Here is a 17,948-nt window from a genome sequence, read left to right on the forward strand (position 1 = left end):
ACTGCCCAACACAAGCTGTGCGATCAGTCTTTTGAGCTCATGAGTCATTTTAGGCGTCGGAACAAAACAAAAACAGGCTTAAATGAATTATTTATCAAGGTCGAGAATAACTGATTTGTGCAGTGCCCTTAGTTCTGGACCTCAAATTTGTTTTCTCCTCCTCCCCACTTCCCACCCAGAATAGTCAGTGAGGGAAATGCGGGTAGAACCCCAGGTTTGGGAGGAAACGCACTCCATTTGGGGAGTGGCAGGTGACGTCAGAAAGAGAAGAACCCCAATTGAGATTTGGAGGGAGAATAATGTGTAGCATACACCTGTAGTCTCGAGCCGTCCCAGCGCCCTTCCCACAGAAGCCAACTGTGCCAGGGGTGCGCGAGGGTGTTGGGCTCCGCGGCCTTATGGGTGGGACACTGCGGCCTTCTGCAAGATAGATGCCCGCGCAAGTCCCGGGCCGGTGGTTTCGAAATACCCGCCCGCTGGCAGGCCGAGACCCGGTTGGCAGGCTCCCAGGAGGGTCTGGTCGCTCCAAAGGCGGCCGAGTCAACCCCTCTCCAGCATCATGCAGGCCCTCTGCGGCTTCCCAGGCCAGAGGAGCTCAACCCCAGCCGGCCGGCCCACCGCGCGCCCCCGAGGGGCTCCCCGCACGACCTCCGGCCCTCTACGGCCTGTGCCTGCAGCTCGCCCCGCGTCCCCGCCTCGGCTCACCGACCCCGGCTCCTCCGCCAAACTTCCCTCGCCTTATGAGAAAAGCGAGAGCTGCCCGGATTGTACATCTCCTCGCCTCGGTCTTTTCCCTCCCTGCTGTTCTCCTCAGAGACAGAACCGTGAAAAAACGGCACAAAAATAAGAAACAGCTCAACACACCCTCGAAACAGCGCGGGCTTTTTTCTGGGTCAAACACAGCGAATTCCCTAGGAAAGCGCAGGAAGGACGACTCTCCAACCTCCCCCCTCCTCCCTCCCGGACCGAGGGTTCACTTGGGTGCAGTTGCGACAGAAAGGAGGTATCTTGTCCCAGGAGGTCTTTTGCCTCCCTGACACCACCCAGTCCCCCGTCCTCAACGGAGAAAATCTGTTCCACGGAAAGGGACCTTCAGAACTGCAACTAAACCCCAGATTTCGGCCCAGCCCTTGGAGACTTTAAAGGCCTTTTTCTAACATCGTTCTGCACCTAGTCACGGAAGCGATGCCAGCCATTCAGATTCATAGGGTTCTTAAAATGGTAATTTGGAGTAAAATGTAACTCAAAGAACTTTGAATCATTCATTAGCACCTTATAATTACTCTGCTAATTAGGTTGACACGGCACTTAATCAGGAGTAATACGCCGTCTTGTCACTGGCACTTCCCATTACTCTGACATTCAACAAGAGACAGGTTGGAGACGTCCTAGAGAAAATAATGTAAGTTGATACCCTCCGACGAGGCGTCACAGTCATGCCACGCTCCAGGTCCCAAGTGGATCCACAGTGACTGTTTCCTTTCCAAATGAGCGGCCGGATGGGGGGGCAGAGGGAGAGAGGGAGAGAGAGAGAACTGGCTGGTGGCGAGGCGGAGTGCGTGCTGCGGACCCGCCACCTGGGTTCCTGAGCCCCGTGCCAGCCTGACAGTGCCGTGAACCATCGCCGCCCTCGCCACTAGAGAACGCCTCGGGGCATTATTTACCCCGCTCGGGAGAAAGTGTCTGGCCAGGCATTTCTTCCAGCACGGGCCCTGATTGGTGACCAGACTGCGTCCGCGGTTTGGAGCAACAGGCCCGTTCCCCTCCTTCCCCCACCCCGACCCGGCTTCCCGAGAGTGCAGGGTGGATGCGCTCCATCCGCTCTCAGGGACCCGCCGCCTAGGGGGCCACAGCTTGGGCGCCTGGGCCATTTGGGGGAGAAATCAGAGCTCTCAGTCCTCCCGCCCACCCAGAGGTCCGGCTGCTGGAGTTACACACTTTCCCGTGGATTCCTTCAGGGATCCCCCTCCTCTGCTCTCAGTGTCCTTGGACTATACCCGCGGGTGTTTGGGGATGCTGCGAGGGCGGCCGCGCGGGAGTCTAAAAGTAAGCCAGCCAGATTCCTTTTCCCTTACTGTCCTCTTTCTCCTTCCTCCTCGGACTTCTTAGGAAAACGGACAAATCTTTACTTGGATTTTTTGGTTTTTAATTTTACCCCCTGGGTTCCCTTCTCTAGTCTACCTCTGCTCTCCTCTCCTCTCTGCCTTTGCCCTCACGCGTGATTGTAGACACCGGGAATCACTGTAGGACTAGGTGTTCGGCTTCGGGCTGCAGGCAAAGGGTTGAGCAGGTTCTCAAAAGAGCAGCGGGGCCCGAGCCGCGCTCGCTGACGGGCTCGCGAGTCGCGCGTCCATTGGCTCCCAGGACGTCGGCGTCGCTCGCTCGCGCGGGCTCGGCCAATGGGAGCGCGGGGCCCCGCGCGCGGCCTCGGCGGCGGGGGCGCGGGCCCCGCGCGGCGCGGAGAGCGGCGGCAGTGGCCGTGACGTCACGTGAGGGGGTCGGCGCCGCCCGCTAGCAGCCGGATTACAAGCGAACGCGCCCGGCAGCGGCCGGAGTCGCTCGGCGCCGCGTCTCCGCCGCCTCCTCCGTCTGCGCCTGCTCCTTCTTTTCCTCCTCTTCCTCTCCGTCTCGTGTTGCCGCGACCACTGAGGCGGTGTCTGCTCCGCAACTTTCCGAGAAAGTTCAGAAACTCGGCTCCAGGGCGGCCGAGTCGCGCGCAGCAGCCACCTCGGGGAGCGGCCCGGGAGCTCCGAGGGCGCGCGACCGCCAGGGCTTCGCGGTCGCTGCACCTGCCAGGTCCGCCGCCGCCGCTGCCGCCTGGTGCCAGGCTGTGGGCAGCCCCAGGCGGCGGCGGCAGCGGCGGCGGCGTCGGGGTCACCTCCCGCCGCCTGCGTCTTCGTCTGAGTCCCCTGCGCCGCCACCGCCGCCCCCACGTGCGCGGTCGTTCCCGGAGCGCAAGCTCCGTTCTTCCTCAACAATTTTTGTAACTTTCCCCCGCTCTCTTCCTTTCTCCCCTTCTCCCCACCCCTACTTTATGAATAAGGAAAACAAAAAGTGTCGAAAGTGCCCACCGATTGCCACCCTACCACCCATGATCCTTCCTTCCCTTCCCGCCCCACTTGTTTTGTTTTTTTAAAGCCGCGACAACATTGTTTAGTGTTTATTTTGTTTTACGATCGATAGCTTCCTTTGCTTGGTCGGGGCGGCTGCTGAGCGGCGAAGTGGCGTGGACCTCATGTAGAAATGACAACAATGGAAGGGGCCAGCGGGTCGAGTTTTGGAATAGACACGATTTTGTCCAGTGCCAGTTCGGGCAGCCCCGGCATGATGAATGGAGATTTCCGCCCGCTCGGCGAGGCCAGGACCGCGGATTTTAGGAGTCAGGCCACTCCGTCCCCCTGTTCGGAGATTGATACCGTAGGAACGGCGCCTTCTTCTCCCATCTCGGTCACCATGGAGCCCCCGGAGCCGCATCTGGTAGCAGAAGGGCCCCAGCATCACCACCACCTCCACCACAGCCAACCGCCGCCGCCGCCCGCCGCGGCCCCCACGCAAAGTTTGCAGCCTTCTCCCCAACAGCAGCCGCCGCCGCAGCAACCGGCCCAGCAGCTGGGCTCGGCCGCCTCGGCCCCCAGGACTTCCACCTCTTCTTTTTTAATTAAGGACATCTTGGGCGACAGCAAACCTCTGGCGGCGTGTGCACCCTACAGCACCAGCGTGTCCTCTCCCCACCACACCCCGAAGCAGGAGAGCAACGCAGCACACGAGAGCTTCAGGCCAAAGCTCGAGCAGGAGGACAGCAAAACCAAACTCGACAAGCGGGAAGATTCCCAGAGCGACATCAAATGCCACGGTGAGTCGCGCCGCGTCGGCCGCCCGAGCCATCTAGCTTCTTCTCGTCCTCGGGTTCTCGGTCCTCCCCTTCAGACTCCCGCGCATCTCGGCTGCGGAGTTATTCCGGGAGTTTCTGGGGCGATCGCACCCCGGTCAAAAACTGCAAGCGGGAGGGAGGCCTGGGCATGCGACACGAGGACTGGTCCGAAGTTCGGTTTATTGTTACAACCTTCACCGCCATCCTGCTCCTTTCTTTGTTTTACTTAATTTCAATTTATTAGGGATAGGGCGGGGGCGGAGGGGATCTGACCGGAATTCTTTCGTTGATAAAAGGGAAGGACTGGAGATTTTTCTAGCTGAGACCTGGGGGGTGGGAATGAGGGGAGGTGGGAGAGAGAAACGGGCTTAGCTAGCGTGGTGTCTAGGGGTGTGTTCACAACGTGGCGTTTATTCTTTAATGCAAATTATTTCAGTCCCCCCACACACTGCATTTTCTAAACATCACAGGAATTACCAGATTTAATGAAGAAAAAATTTCCGAGTTGATTATCAAAACAACTTTTTTTTTTATTAGATGGTGATTAATATAGGGAAGCCCCTATGGTAAAAATTTATAATCAGTTTCTCCGTTTTTAAAATACCCTTCTTACTCCATGGCCCCAACCGAGTATTTGTATTTCAGTAAGATTTTGTTTCCCTACAAGTAATTGGAAAATCGCATTTATGAAAGTAAAATCTTGTGGAATTGGATTTATTTATTTTTGTAAAATCAGAAGATAGCCGTTGAAACTGTGCTTCAACTCCCTTTTTCCATTTTCTCCTCAATTTCATAAGGAAGTGTTCTGGTCTTTGCACGATAAAAGAGTTTTAACATACCAGGAGAATTCTTTTTTTTTCCTTTACTAATAAGTTTATTACTGTTACCAGTATTAACCTTTGCCATCTCTGGGAAAGATATGTGCTGACTATCTGAAAGGTAGGATATTGGCTCCTCATTTTACTATTATAACATTAGCATAATAGTGCTCAAAACAGATGTACAGTCTGGTCTGGCGATTTTTTGTGCACCAACCTCCCCAGTGGGTCAATTAGAGAGATTATTGTTCTTCCTGCAGGGAAGATCAAGGAGCGCAGCAAAAACGGGTACAAACAGAGAGGGATTGACATATCGATTTCCCAGCATTTCAGTAAAAAACCAAAGTTGACAAATAGAATCCGGAAATCTCTGGGCTGTCACCTGGATGGGCTCAGTGATTTTGAGCTCTACTTGGTGTCTGGGTGACATATTCTTTCTGAAGCTTTAAAAGACTTGACGCAAGCAACTGCAGAGAACTTGATTCCACCATTTCCCAAGTGCATCTGAAAAGGGAAAACAAATGCCTATAACTTTTAGTAAACAAAAAGTGAAATGAAAAAGGTGCCCCTTCCTCAAAAAAACAAAACAAAACAAAACAAAACACAACAACAGAGTAGAAAGATATTTTGAAAAGTACCAAATCAGAAAAAATGAAGTCATAGTGAAAACAGTAAAGGAATGGGACAGGATCTCCCCCCTCCCATGAAGGAAACAATAACAAAAGGACCCTATATTGTAAAATATTTTTTTCTTTTTAATTTCCAAAGATGAGAAGATAAGACAACCTTTTAGAACCCTTTTAGGAGCTCTGCACAAAGTTCCAGACTCTTTGGCCAGAAATTGGTTCTCTTCCTCCGTATTGGCTAAGGTCCAAGTTTGTGTGTGATGAGGGTGGCGGAGTATAGTCCCCCAAGACCAGCAGCTGGCTTGGGAATGTGGAAGTGTGTGCCAGGAGGATACACCACCCTTCCCATTCCACACTATCTTACGACTCTGGGTTTCTACCATAGGAACAAAGGAAGAAGGAGACCGGGAGATTACGAGCAGCCGAGAGAGTCCCCCTGTGAGAGCCAAAAAGCCTCGCAAAGCCAGAACAGCTTTCTCTGACCACCAACTCAATCAACTGGAGCGTAGCTTTGAGCGGCAGAAGTATCTGAGTGTGCAGGACCGCATGGACCTGGCAGCCGCGCTCAACCTCACGGACACCCAAGTCAAGACCTGGTACCAGAACCGCAGGTAAGGGATGCTGTGTGGGGGGGCAAAGGCATCTGGCCATCCAGGTCCTGACCACCGCAGCGCCAGTCTTCTTCCTTCCTGGCTCGGGGAGACTCCAGGGACTCAGAGGCCCCAGAGTGGGCCCCTGGGGGCTTTCAGGCTGGAGCAGGGATTAACCACACCCCCAAGGTGAGAGGGACTGATAGGCAGCTGGAGTTTGGAACATTTTCCACTTCTGAGTGTCTTAGCATATGCTACTTTTCCTCTCAAATCCGAGTGGCTGGAATCCCTCCCCCCACTTTGCCCCCAAATCGATCAAGCCACACCTTCTCAAATTGAGACATCTGTGCAGCTGACACTCAGGTCCGTAGAGCCTGCGCCATGCCCCCTTTGGGCCTGCCCCCGGCTGGTTCCGAATGTCTGCAGCTGGCCACGCAACCTGGCTATTGCGATCCAGGAGGAGCTGCCCCACTGGCCTCAGCTTAAATGTCCTTGCCTTGGCTTCTGAGGCAGCCAGCCAGGCATCCAGACTGAGGGTCTGTCCCCTATATTTGTCACCTCAGAGCCTGCCAGGAACCACTGCCTCCACTGAAAGGAAATTCGGAAGGGGGTTGGCAGCACGGGCAGGCCCCTGAACGGTAGAGCGAACCCAGGCAAGCTGAGGCTGAAGTTGTGCTGTGTTTCCAAGCCTGGCAGTAGACAGTCTTGTCTCGATTTTTTTCTCCCCCTCCTTTTCTCTCATTTGTCTTCTAATCGTCCATAAGTGCGGTTGGAAATGCCCATCCAGTTGTCATCTTTACCATAATTTTCTGTCTCATTACATACGGTTTCAGCCACCCTAATTCTGTCGGAAAACATTAGTGTCATTTGTAGCCAATTTAAAATGGGCGACATGTTTATTAATTTGGCTGAAGCTGCCGGGTATGGATGGCCCACCAGCCCTGAGTTCCTTCATGGGGCATTTGAGCAAAGACCTGGTCGCCTCTTCTTCCTGGCGGGGTACCGTGGGGGAGGGAGGAAACCGAGAAAAGCTGATCACAGGTTTTAATTGTTACTCTCTCTCAGAGGAGAAAATACCTTGAAATGCATTTCCCACCCCCTACCCCCTGCCCTGAAATGGCCCCGAGGTGCTGTCACCTTGGGAGAGCCCTCCCTCAAACAAATTCCATTTTGAAACCTTGGTGCCTTCCTTGCTCCAAGCCCCCCACCAGCTCTAAAGTCCTGTCAGGCTGAGGAGAGGGATGTGTCTTCACAGCTCTGGGGACTAAGAGGGACAGGGTCCGAGGCTAAGGAGTCTCTGTGTCCTTTTGTTTATGGTTTCTTCTCACTCGGCCTGGAGGAAAGGGGGAGGGGCAGAGAGTGGACACTCTGGGCTTGTGGGGGGCCACTTGGGGAAAGGAATTAGAGGAGGAGGGAGAAGACCGCCTACAGATGGCAAGAGTGGTCTCCGTTGGCCTTCAGGAAAGTTTCGGGAAGTAGCCCAATTATAAGGGGGCTACAGCAGAACAGAGGGTCAGGAAGAGGCAGTGAAGCTTATAGAATTTCACTTATGAATGTCTCAGACGTTACGGGTGTAATTTATGAAATTGACTTGAATTTGGGCCCTTCTGTGGGCGAGAGGGTGGGGAGGGGGGCTAGGAGATGTGGTTCATTCCCGGTTCTCAGAACTCTCGCCATCCTCCTGTCCCTGGAGAAAGAGAAGCGGGCGGGGGGCGAGAGAGGAAGGGCCTGGGTGCCAGGGCTGCGCCTACAGCTGCGGGGGGGCGTGCACGGCCGCTGTTTTTCAGGACCAAGTGGAAGCGGCAGACCGCGGTGGGCCTGGAGCTGCTGGCCGAGGCGGGCAACTACTCGGCCCTGCAGAGGATGTTTCCGTCGCCTTATTTCTACCACCCAAGCCTGCTGGGCAGCATGGACAGCACTACGGCCGCCGCGGCTGCCGCAGCCATGTACAGCAGCATGTACCGGACTCCTCCCGCGCCCCATCCCCAGCTGCAGCGGCCCCTGGTGCCCCGCGTGCTCATCCACGGCCTGGGGCCCGGGGGGCAGCCGGCCCTCAACCCCTTGTCCAACCCCATCCCAGGCACCCCGCACCCCCGGTGAAGAATGAGCGACTGACGGCGCTGCAGTCCCTTCCCATCCCGTCCCCTCCCCGACCGACCGGACAGCTGCCCCTCCGCTCCGCTCCCCGCACCAGGCCGCTGGGCCTCCCTCGGGAGCGACCCCGGGAAGCGGAGCAGTAAGAGAAGAAGCCGCTCACCAGTTGGGGGGGGCCCCCAAAGAGGAGCCAGCCCTCCGCCCTCTATCTCCCCACCCCCAGAAACAGGGCTGGAAAGCTCCCCACAGCAGTGTGACTGGCGATATCGCTGACCCCACACAAGGTGCGACCAGTAAGTGAAAGCATCAACAAAAACAAAACCTCAAGCTCTTTTGAAAAATGACTTTAGGGACAAGCAGGAGGGAGGGAGGGGGGAGGGGTAAGGAGGGAAGAATGAAGGGCACGAGAGGAAGCCGGAGAGGCAGAGAGAATTGTAGATGGACAGACAGCCTCAAATTCTGAGGCACAGGGCGTTGCTGTGGACATTCCGTCTGCCCCAGAGAAAAGAGGAGGGTAACTGAGAACTTTGCACTGATTTCTCATGACCTTTTTTCTTTTGGAAAAGTGGCATGCTCCATAATATGAAAAAAAATGTACATTTGAAAGACTGAGTGATAAGTGATATATCATATTTATTATATGTTGTCCGAAAAAGAGTCACTTATATACGTTAGTAAAACATGATTTTTCTTTTCATGTCTTTTTGATTCAGTAAAATAAATGCTTAGACAAAAATATAGATTTTTTTGTGATTGAAAATTACAAAAATAAAGTTTATCTTTTTTTAACAAGCGATGAAATTCAAGGGAGCTGATTTTACTAAAGCAGAATGTACTATGATGAAATGCCTGACTTGGTTTAGGGGAAAAAAAATCCCTCCTGTAATATTAGGAATTTATAAACTCTGTAAAGACTTTGGGTTGACTTACATAAAAACAGCGCCAGTTTTCCTGCTGGCCTCTTCCGAGCCGAGCCATTATTTGATGTGTGAATTCCTTTCTTTTTAAGTGGATGATTTCAGAGCAGCCCACCCGGCCAGGGGGGAAAAGTCTCTGCTTGTGGGCTGTTGGTGCTGGCTAAGTGGGCCGCCAACTTGCCCTGCTCCTGGCCTGCCTGGAAGCCCCAGCCAAACCGCGGCTGTCTGCCCCTCCTCCTCCGGCTCCTAGGGCTCTTCCCCGGGGCAGTGAGGGTCCCTGGCGCCGGGCAGCGGGCGGGTGGACGCTCCTCGGGCCTCGCAGCTGTTCTGCAGCCCGCAGCCCGGTGCCCACGCGGCAGGCCAGCCTGCGAGCGGGCGGCTGCAGGGAGCGCAATTAGGACGCCCCGGGGACTCGGAGAGGCCCGGCTGACAAGCCCTCGTTGCGTCTTTGATCCTTGCCTTCTCATTCCCCAGCGGGCAGCCAGCCCCCAGCCCTGGCCGAACCTCTTGTCCTAGAGAGTTCGTTGTGCTGGGATGCCTTGGAGCAGGGATCCAAGTCTGGCCAGGACAGGCGTGCCAAGCTTTTTATCAGCATTCTTACAGGGGTTGGGACCATAAAATGAAAGGGCCCTGTCCAGAGGGTGGAGGAGGTCCACAGCCTGCCCTAGGAATGTGTGTGTGTGTGTGTGTGTGTGTGAATGGGTGTGCAAATACTGGGAGCACCTCTGCCAGGGCTGCAGGTGCACCCCACCAGATTGGCTCCCCACTAGGCTCAGCATTCATGACTATGTAAGGGAACAACTGAACAGGGGTTCAGTTCTAGGGCTGCTTCCACCTTCTCAAGCCCCAGGGTCATTTCCTGAAGAGCCAGAGTCAGATCCCCCATCTGGGTATTCTCATATCTCTAGCCTCACGCCTGCCCAAGTACAGTGTCAAAGGGCTAAAACAAGCAGCTAAAACACATCCAGACCCATCCTCCAACTTTCTCTGATGTTGAACCTTAGTGGAGTTAAAAACATTTTTTAAAAAGTGGAGTGCTGTGGGAGTGTGTATTGGGGAGAGGTGGGAAGGAAGAAGGGAAGAAAGAGGTGAAATCCAGGAGGAAATTGCCTCAGGCGCCTTGATCAGACCTTGGCTAATTAGGGAGTGGTTTGCAGATTTCTATCTAGCTCATCAATTTGCTTTAAAAGTGGTCTTGGTCTTGTTTGATTCTAACAAAAGGGTCTGGATTGGCCCTTCTCATTTTCTTCAGGCTGAGTTGGGGCAAACTCAGCTGGGTTGGGTTGGAAGCTGGGCGCCACTGTCTCCAGTGGGGAATGCCCAATGCCTGGGCATTCTGGCAGACTCACCTTGTTCCATCTTAGCTGCTGTTGGGGTTTACAATCAAGTTTAAATAGTTCAAAAATGGTCCGCCTGGGCCTAAAAAGGCACTCTCCAAGGCTGGGGAGGCGGTGCACTACAGCTTTCGTCTGCACTTGTCCCAGGGCCAGTCAGCTTTGGGCACAAGAGGGCCCTGGGAAGTCACTGGAGTTCACACATCACACATTGCCTATGAAGAATGATCTCAGGTCCAGTTGGGAAAAATGCATGAACAAACCTACAAATACAAACAAGGCCATAGCACCCATCCGCTACCAGCAGCCGGCCAACAGCTCCCCAGCCACTCTGCGGAGGAGCCAGCCTGCTGTCCCTTCACTCTCAAGGCTGAACTTGGACTCCATAGGTGGACAATGCAGGGGGACGCACTGTGTCTATAGAGGCCAAGGTTTCTTAATTATCCTTATATTCCACTGCTGTTAGCCATGACTCTGGGTCCACCGGAGTCCGCCTAAATTTGCTTTTCTTCAAAGCCATGTTTTCTTCAACTCCCTTAAACTGGGCAGCTAAAAGTGTCGATTCCCCTCTAAATGTGTTTTGGTTACTTCCCATTGTATAGAAGTTGGCAAATCGGCTGTTGGGGTGGGTGTTGCTTCAGGAAGAAAACTGAGTGGCTGAATTTCTTTTCATTCTTTTCTTTCTGCTGCAGTACTGCGAAGAGCACCTTAGCTGGTGCCCTTCTATTCAAACGTCCCCAACTACTGCTTAAAAGTCAAATGCAAACACATCCTTTTCCTCAAAAGGAGTCCCTCTGTTCTTCTGTGCTTGCCCAACAAAGATGGGTGTTGGCTAAGAGATGAGGAGTGCAACCCTAGGTTTCCTGAAAAGCAAGGAACAAAGATGACAGGCAAAGGTCTTTTCTCATGGGAGATGCGGAGTCAGTTGTGGAGGCCCAGAGGACAGCTGTCCCTGGGAGCTGTGCTCCTTTTCTTCCCCCTAGTTTCACTTGGTGTCTGAAGGGCACTCCACAGTTAGACTTTATTTGGATTGGTCCTGTGATTAAGTTGGGGACTGGCAAAACAGGGGCTTGGAGTGGCAATCTTTGCTTCCTATAGAAACCCAGGAAAACGAACTTGTTTCAGAGAGGTCTTTAAACATCCACGGTGACCCCTTTAGATTTGCCCACCCGCATGTCAGCTCCGGGACCCCAAGTAACCTAACAGAAATCTGTAGTGAGTGGGAAGTGAAAAGTGGACTCCCTGGCCAGCAGCCAGCCAGTCTAGTCCAAGCCAGCAATTTTTCAAGGAGTTGTAAAGTAACGATTGCAGCTTGTCTCTAGCCTCCAGCAAATATACCTACCACCTTGTATCAGTTTATTTTTGCTCCACCCTTTAAAATGAAAGCCCACACAACGGCAAATTAGCGGATTTCCTCTGTTGCAAATAAAACCCACTTACCCTCAAACCAAGACTTCCCTCCTCCTCTCTCCCTGCCATCTGACTCCTTGCCTAGGCAGCCCTTCCCCAGGAGTCTGCTGAATCCCACCTCCCCTTTTTAAACGGGTGGCTTGCGAGTAGTTTGTTTTGTTACATTTTTAACTTTCTAAAAATATTTGGAAAAGCTCTCCCCAGGGCTAAGGAAACTTTAGTTCCTGTTAAGCCACCTGGTTACAAAAATATACTGGAAGAGAGCTACTTAGTTTTCTAAAAAGCCAGGCATGGCTTCAAGTCAACATGCTTGAAGAGACTGAATTTTCACTACTGGTGGGAATGGGCAAGGGCAGGTTAGAGACTCCAAGGGGACTGATGTTTGCCGCAGAGCTCTGAATCCTTGGTGAGGGAAAGCTGGTTGTTGCCTTGGCTGTCGATTAGAGAGATGTGGGCAGAAGGATGAGTGGGGGCTTTCCCAGGGTTTACCCCCATGGACCCTGGAAAGTGTCTCTAGGCTCCTTGAGTCTCCCACTAGGTCTTTGTCTGGTCCCACTTTCTTGGCCAGTTCCCAGCCTGCCTCTCTACCGCTTGATTCTTTCCCTGGAGTTGGGGCGCACGGCTAGGGCCCACTGCCCCTCCCTTCTTACTTTTGGCAGGCTCAACACCCCCAAGGCTGAGTAGGGGTAAGTGTGTAGGGTTGAGGGTGTGTGCTTTCAGAGAAAGGGAGGTGTCACTGGCCTCTTGCATTGGAGAAACAGGTCAGCTGCCTCAGGGCGATGCGATGACCCAGAAGGGACTTTTTTCCTTCCCTCCTTCCGGCTGAATTTTGAAGGTCTTTATCGGTCTGAGTGTTGCTGGGTGGGACTGTCTTGGCCAGCACGGCGTTCTCAGTTTCCTTCTCTGCTTCTCCCGGGCTCTTCCCCGGGGCCTCGCTCTCCGAAGTGCTCTCTCCTAGCACCACAGACAGCTCCCGGGGCGCGCGGGGAAGCGTAGCGCTGGGGGCTGCCGGGTTCCCTGCGAAGCCTAGGCGACCGCGAGGGGAGCACCGGGGAAGGGTCGACGGCGCCCGCGGGGGAGGTCCGCGAGGTGATTACAAAGAGCCCTCCCTGGCAGCGTTACCTGATTAGCTCTAAGTCCAAACAGGGTCACATTCCAAAGAAGAAAATCTTCAGATCAATAAAGTAATTCAAAAACGCAAAGATCTCGGGGTAAGTAGTGCTCAGTGACAGATCAACTCTAAACCGTCCCTATTTAATAAGTTCTTAGTGGAAGCCGGCTGGGGAGGAGCGGGGCCTCAGGTCTGCGGCTTCGAAACCCTTGCGCCGCGGCCGCAGCGAGGTCGCCAGTGGAATCCCTCTAAATGGCACTTTTTACTTCCTCCGCTCGCGCAGCCGGGACTGCTCCGCGAGCCGCCGCCTGGGTCGATGGAAGCCCAGGAGAAGCGCTCCCAAGGCGGGTGGAGCGGGTCCTCCCTCCCGCAGTCCTGGGAGTCTCCCGGCTTCCGCCACTATCCGGTCCAGGACAGCGAGCGGGTCGCCTCCGCGGGAGCTCCACCGAAAGAAGAGGACCTTCCAGCGCGCGAGATTGAACTTGATTTACGATAAAAGGGCTTTGTCACTTTGTGGAGCTGATGGATTCCCGCCCCCACCCGCCCCTCTCTCTGGCCGCCAGACTTGATTCTTTAGCGCAGAGGCTCTAGATGTGGCTGTCCTCTCGCCTTCTGCTGACGATTCGCGCACACACCGCAGCCCGCGGTTTGAGCGGAGGCTCCCGGGGCCCGCGGCAGCGCTCGGGTTCCAAGCGGGGTCTCCCACGGTGCGCGTCCCAGCGGAGACTCTGCGCTCCTCTGCCCCAGGACAGCCCCGCGGCCACAAGTCCCCGCGCCCGGTTACCGACCGTGTTTCGGGGAGGAATGCGTGCATTAGGACAGGGACCCTATAGAGCAGGGACTGGAGTCCAGATGCTTTTCGCGATCAGTGCTAGGGTTGGGCCTACAGAGCAGGGCCCCTCTCTCGCATCTCAGTGTGCTCGGGAGAGAATATAAAGGCTTCTCCTTTTCCGGTAACGATAATACATCTTTGCCCAGGTGGGTGCCCATATCTGCATTCCGCTCCATTTCCACCTCTCCTCAAAAGGCCTCGTGGCTGCAAATGACTGCCTTCTTCAGATTTTCCCCTCAGTTCTTGAAGCCAACTCCTCTTTGTTGATTCCCTGACCGTTCTCCCTTACAGTTGGAGGGGTGGAAATGCTAAGTGGAATTTAGGAGCGGATAGAGACTTGCAGTGGCATGGATTCCCTATATTTTGTAGGTTCTGGCACCACTGGGGAGCCCCACAGCATCTGGGGGCTGGAGGAAGAAGTGTTCCCGAGCATCTTTACCTGAAATGGGAGGAAAGTTTTCTATAGAGCAGTATGTATTTATAATGCGCCTCAGGAGAGACGAATTAGGCATCGGTGGTACTTTGTTTCCGCACTCCTATGCTACAAAATCAGAGTGCTCATCGTGAAAAACTAGTCTACCTTCTGTCGACCTAAAAAAAAAAAAAAAAAAAAAGAGGCAAGCTCAAAATTGTCAAAAAGATTAGTTTGGGAGTAGCAGAGGAATTGCAATTTGGGACATGCTAACTGTAGTAAGCTACAGGCAAGTGTATTGAGGGTTTGGGGCAAGCCATATTTATGGGCAGAGAATGTAAAGAGGCGAGAACTCAGCATCTGTTAAAATAAAAAAACAAATGGAGACCAGCTTTGAAAATTCCCTGAGCAGACAAAACCGGTCCAGTCATACAAATAAAGCTCAATTCAGCTTATTTTGTAAGATCAACTGGACCTGGGTCATTTCTTGTTCATGTCTCTGGAAACCATAAGCAAACATTTCCCAAGGTTGATATGAAGTAACTCCTGACCAACTCCCTATCAACTTAAGAAAATTCCAACATTATCAGTTTTCTATAAATGAAGAAATTATGGGAAATCAATCTCTCCGTCCCTAAATTTTGTTTTCCTGAGTGCACATATGGGAGATTTCTACATTTTATATCGTCTGGTTCCATTTTAGATTGAAATTCTTTTACATTTTCCCCTTTTGATCAAGATCTTTCATAGAAAGCACCATTGATCAATTATGTCATTCGGGTATTGCTTGTTAATGTCTGTCAAAAGTATAGTTCTTTATAGGTGGATTGTATTGTATGTCCTATGAAGGTGAGAAGGACCATCCTCAGGAGTCTTTTCCCATGAAGCTGAGGAAGGCCATCCTCAGGGGTCTTGTCTTAGGGAGGAAGGAAATGATATGGAATTTCTTTGGGCTCATTTGAACAAGAGGATTGAAAAATGAAAAATCTCAGTTATGTCCTTCTAAGGGGGACCATTTAGTTTCCATGGTCAGCTGAGTTTCAGGAAAAGTCTTTGAAAGGAAAATAATTTTATTTCGTACATACATTTGGGAAGAAGGCATTTGTTTACTAATGCAAACCAGCAGAAATTTAATTAAAAAGATCAGACTGAGGCCCAAAAGTCCAATGATAGCTATTGATTGAAATACACCTCTGGGGGCACCTGGGTGGCTCAGTCGGTTAAGCATCTGCCTTTCAGGCTCAGGTTGTGATCCCAGGTTCCTAGGATCCAGCCACACTGGGCTCCCTGCTCAGTGGGGAGTCTGCTTCTTCCTCTTCCCCTGCCCCTCCCCAAGCTTGTGCGCCCATGCGCACACTCTCTCTCTCAAATAAATAAATGAATAAATAAATAAATAAATAAATAAATAAATAATCTTAAAAAGAAAAAAGGAATATACCTCTCAACCAGTTTCCCCAATTGTCTATATTAAATAGATTGAAAATGTCCCAAATTCTGGGAGGTTGGCCAACTTCTGCTAGCAGCTTGATACTGTCTTTTGTTATTTTTAGTTCTTGTGTTATTTTCCATGATTTATTGACATAAAAATAACATTCTTCTTCAAGTAAGGTGCAGGTTCCCCCCTGCGGAGCAGTGAGGAGGTTTAGGGCTCTGTGGTTTTGTAGGATTACTTCGGCAAGGCTATCTGTTTGTGTTTGTTGATATTCAAAAGCTTGAACAGAAACACTGGAAATGGCAGACATGACTATAGAAGGATTGTGAATGGCTTTTTCAAGGTTTGCTATTCCAATCTAAGTTTAAAAAGCTCTGGCAAAAGCAGGCCCCAAACCCTTTCTGTCTACCATAGGGTTATAGCTAGGCAGCCACCCAAAATTATAATGCTCCCAGTTCCAACATGTCCTTTTAAATTGATAAAAGAAAGATCCCAGAGTAGGTATATAAGCAGTAGAAGGAAGAGTTTTTCTAATTTTGGCATTAGGGGTGAGGGAAATAATCCTACAACCTCCCTCCCAATTAAGGTCAAGTGTAGAATATATGTTTCTTCCACATAAAAAGAAACACTCAATGTCTACTAAGAGTAAGGCATAGTTCGGCCCTTTTGCCCAGATTCTTATTCCTGGAATGAAAGAGGGAATTTCATGATCAGAAATATAATCATTTATACAGAGCACATGATAATCTAGTTTATTAGCATTATGGAAATTGCTATGTGGGCATCTTAAATATCTATAGAAGTGGAAGAAAGTATATTTGAAATAACAAGTGAACTGATCTAATATAAGTAAGGTTTTGGCGGAGGCCTGGAAGATATCTAGGGAAAAAGTAAGTTAAGTTTCCACCATTCATCAGATTTTTGGTCAATTCCCAATGAAGTACCATTGAGTGAGAACACATTGACTTCCCATTTTCTGGTATTATTATGGTTTTCATTGCCCCACCACAGAGATATATTAATGGAGGAGATGATATAGTCTTCTGGGTTCCAAATAGGAAGTGAATTCATGTTCATTTGGATCATATAAAATACTATAGTCACAAATATTTAATATCCTAGAATTTTGCCATTTCTGTCACTGTTTTTGAAACATAAAGAAAAAACTAGGGTAAGGGTCCAGACCTGAGTGAGAGATAATCCTTTATGGGTGGGAGGCACCCAAGGGAAAGCCATAGTATTTGGTACCAGTCTTCTAGGAGGAAAGACAAGTGTTGCTCCAAAGCTACCAAAGGAAAATCCTACATCTTTACTAGATAGGTTTTGTCATCCTTCTAAAGATAATGGCCAGGCCACCAATTCAGATTCATCATGAGTAATATTTGCTCTGGCACAAATCCAAGAATCAGTAATTTTAGCAGAATCAGAGAGTTTCTGTAATGTGGGGATAAAAGGATGTGTTAAACCTCAAGTAAAGGACAGTAGAAAAACTAAAGAAAGAACAGTTGAAGGCCTGAAAGACCTGATTTAACGAAACATAGAATAATTAAAAAAGAAAAGGAAAGCTTATAGGCCTGGTCCAGATATTTTGGGTAAGCTGTCTACTCCAAGTGCCATCTGCTTTAGTTCCTAGAAATTTTCAGTTTCAGGTCACCAGTTCATTCAGATTTGGGGGCTTTCTTTACATGTTGTACATGAATCCCAGGCAACTATTCCTTGAAGTTTGGCTGCACGGGGATTAGTTAATAACACATGGTAGGGACATTTTCAGCAAGATTGAAGAGTCTTTTTGGAGATGTCTTTTCCAGCAAACAAAATTTCCAGGCTAAAGATGTGATGTTTGATATCTTCATCTCCAGGGAGTGCACTGTTGAAAGATTGTCCTACCAGAGTGTGATTATTCTCTATGGACTTGATCGGGTCTTTGCAAAATTAACATATACCCCTCTCCTTTGTTAGTTGGGGCTAAGTGCATTGGCCACCCTGTAATTATTTTATTTTATTTTAGATTTATTTATTTTTAGAGAGAGAGAGAGAACATGGCAGGGGGCAGGGCAGGAGCAGAGGGAGAGGGAGAGAGAGAAACTCAACCAGGCTCTGCTCACAGAGCTCAACTTGGGGCTCAATCCCATGACCCTGAGATCATGACCTGAACCAAAATCAAGAGCTAGATGCTCAACCAACTGAGCCACCCAGGCACCCCCTGTAATTATTTTAAAAGGTGAAAATTTATGCATCCCAAAGGAAGTAGATCTAAGATTTAGAAGGACCAATGATAATGCTTTTGCCAAGGTATTTGGATGGTTTCCACTAATTTAGCTGAGTCGATAATTCCATTTGTATGTTAGACCAGTCCTGAGGATTGAGGATGATAAACAAAATGAAAGTATTGCAGAACTGGCCAGACAGCCCAGACTTGTCAAAGTATTTGACCATAAAATGGATTTCCCAATCACTATGAAGACCAAGAGGGAATAATCTTTTCCAATAGCATTTTAGGT

The 17,948-nt window shown here is 50.8% G+C and overlaps 1 protein-coding gene across 1 annotated transcript; it reads left to right on the forward strand.

Moving 5' to 3' along the window:
• Positions 1 to 3,243: 3,243 nt before the first annotated feature.
• Positions 3,244 to 8,005, forward strand: BARHL2 (BarH like homeobox 2). The gene is made up of 3 exons (XM_032416206.1): positions 3,244 to 3,853; positions 5,701 to 5,926; positions 7,693 to 8,005. Exons 1-3 carry the CDS (start codon positions 3,244 to 3,246, stop codon positions 8,003 to 8,005), a joined length of 1,149 nt encoding a protein of 382 aa, XP_032272097.1.
• Positions 8,006 to 17,948: the final 9,943 nt, after the last annotated feature.

Source organism: Phoca vitulina, unplaced genomic scaffold, assembly GCF_004348235.1.
Source record: "Phoca vitulina isolate PV1807 unplaced genomic scaffold, GSC_HSeal_1.0 scaffold2, whole genome shotgun sequence".
NCBI lineage: Eukaryota > Metazoa > Chordata > Mammalia > Carnivora > Phocidae > Phoca > Phoca vitulina.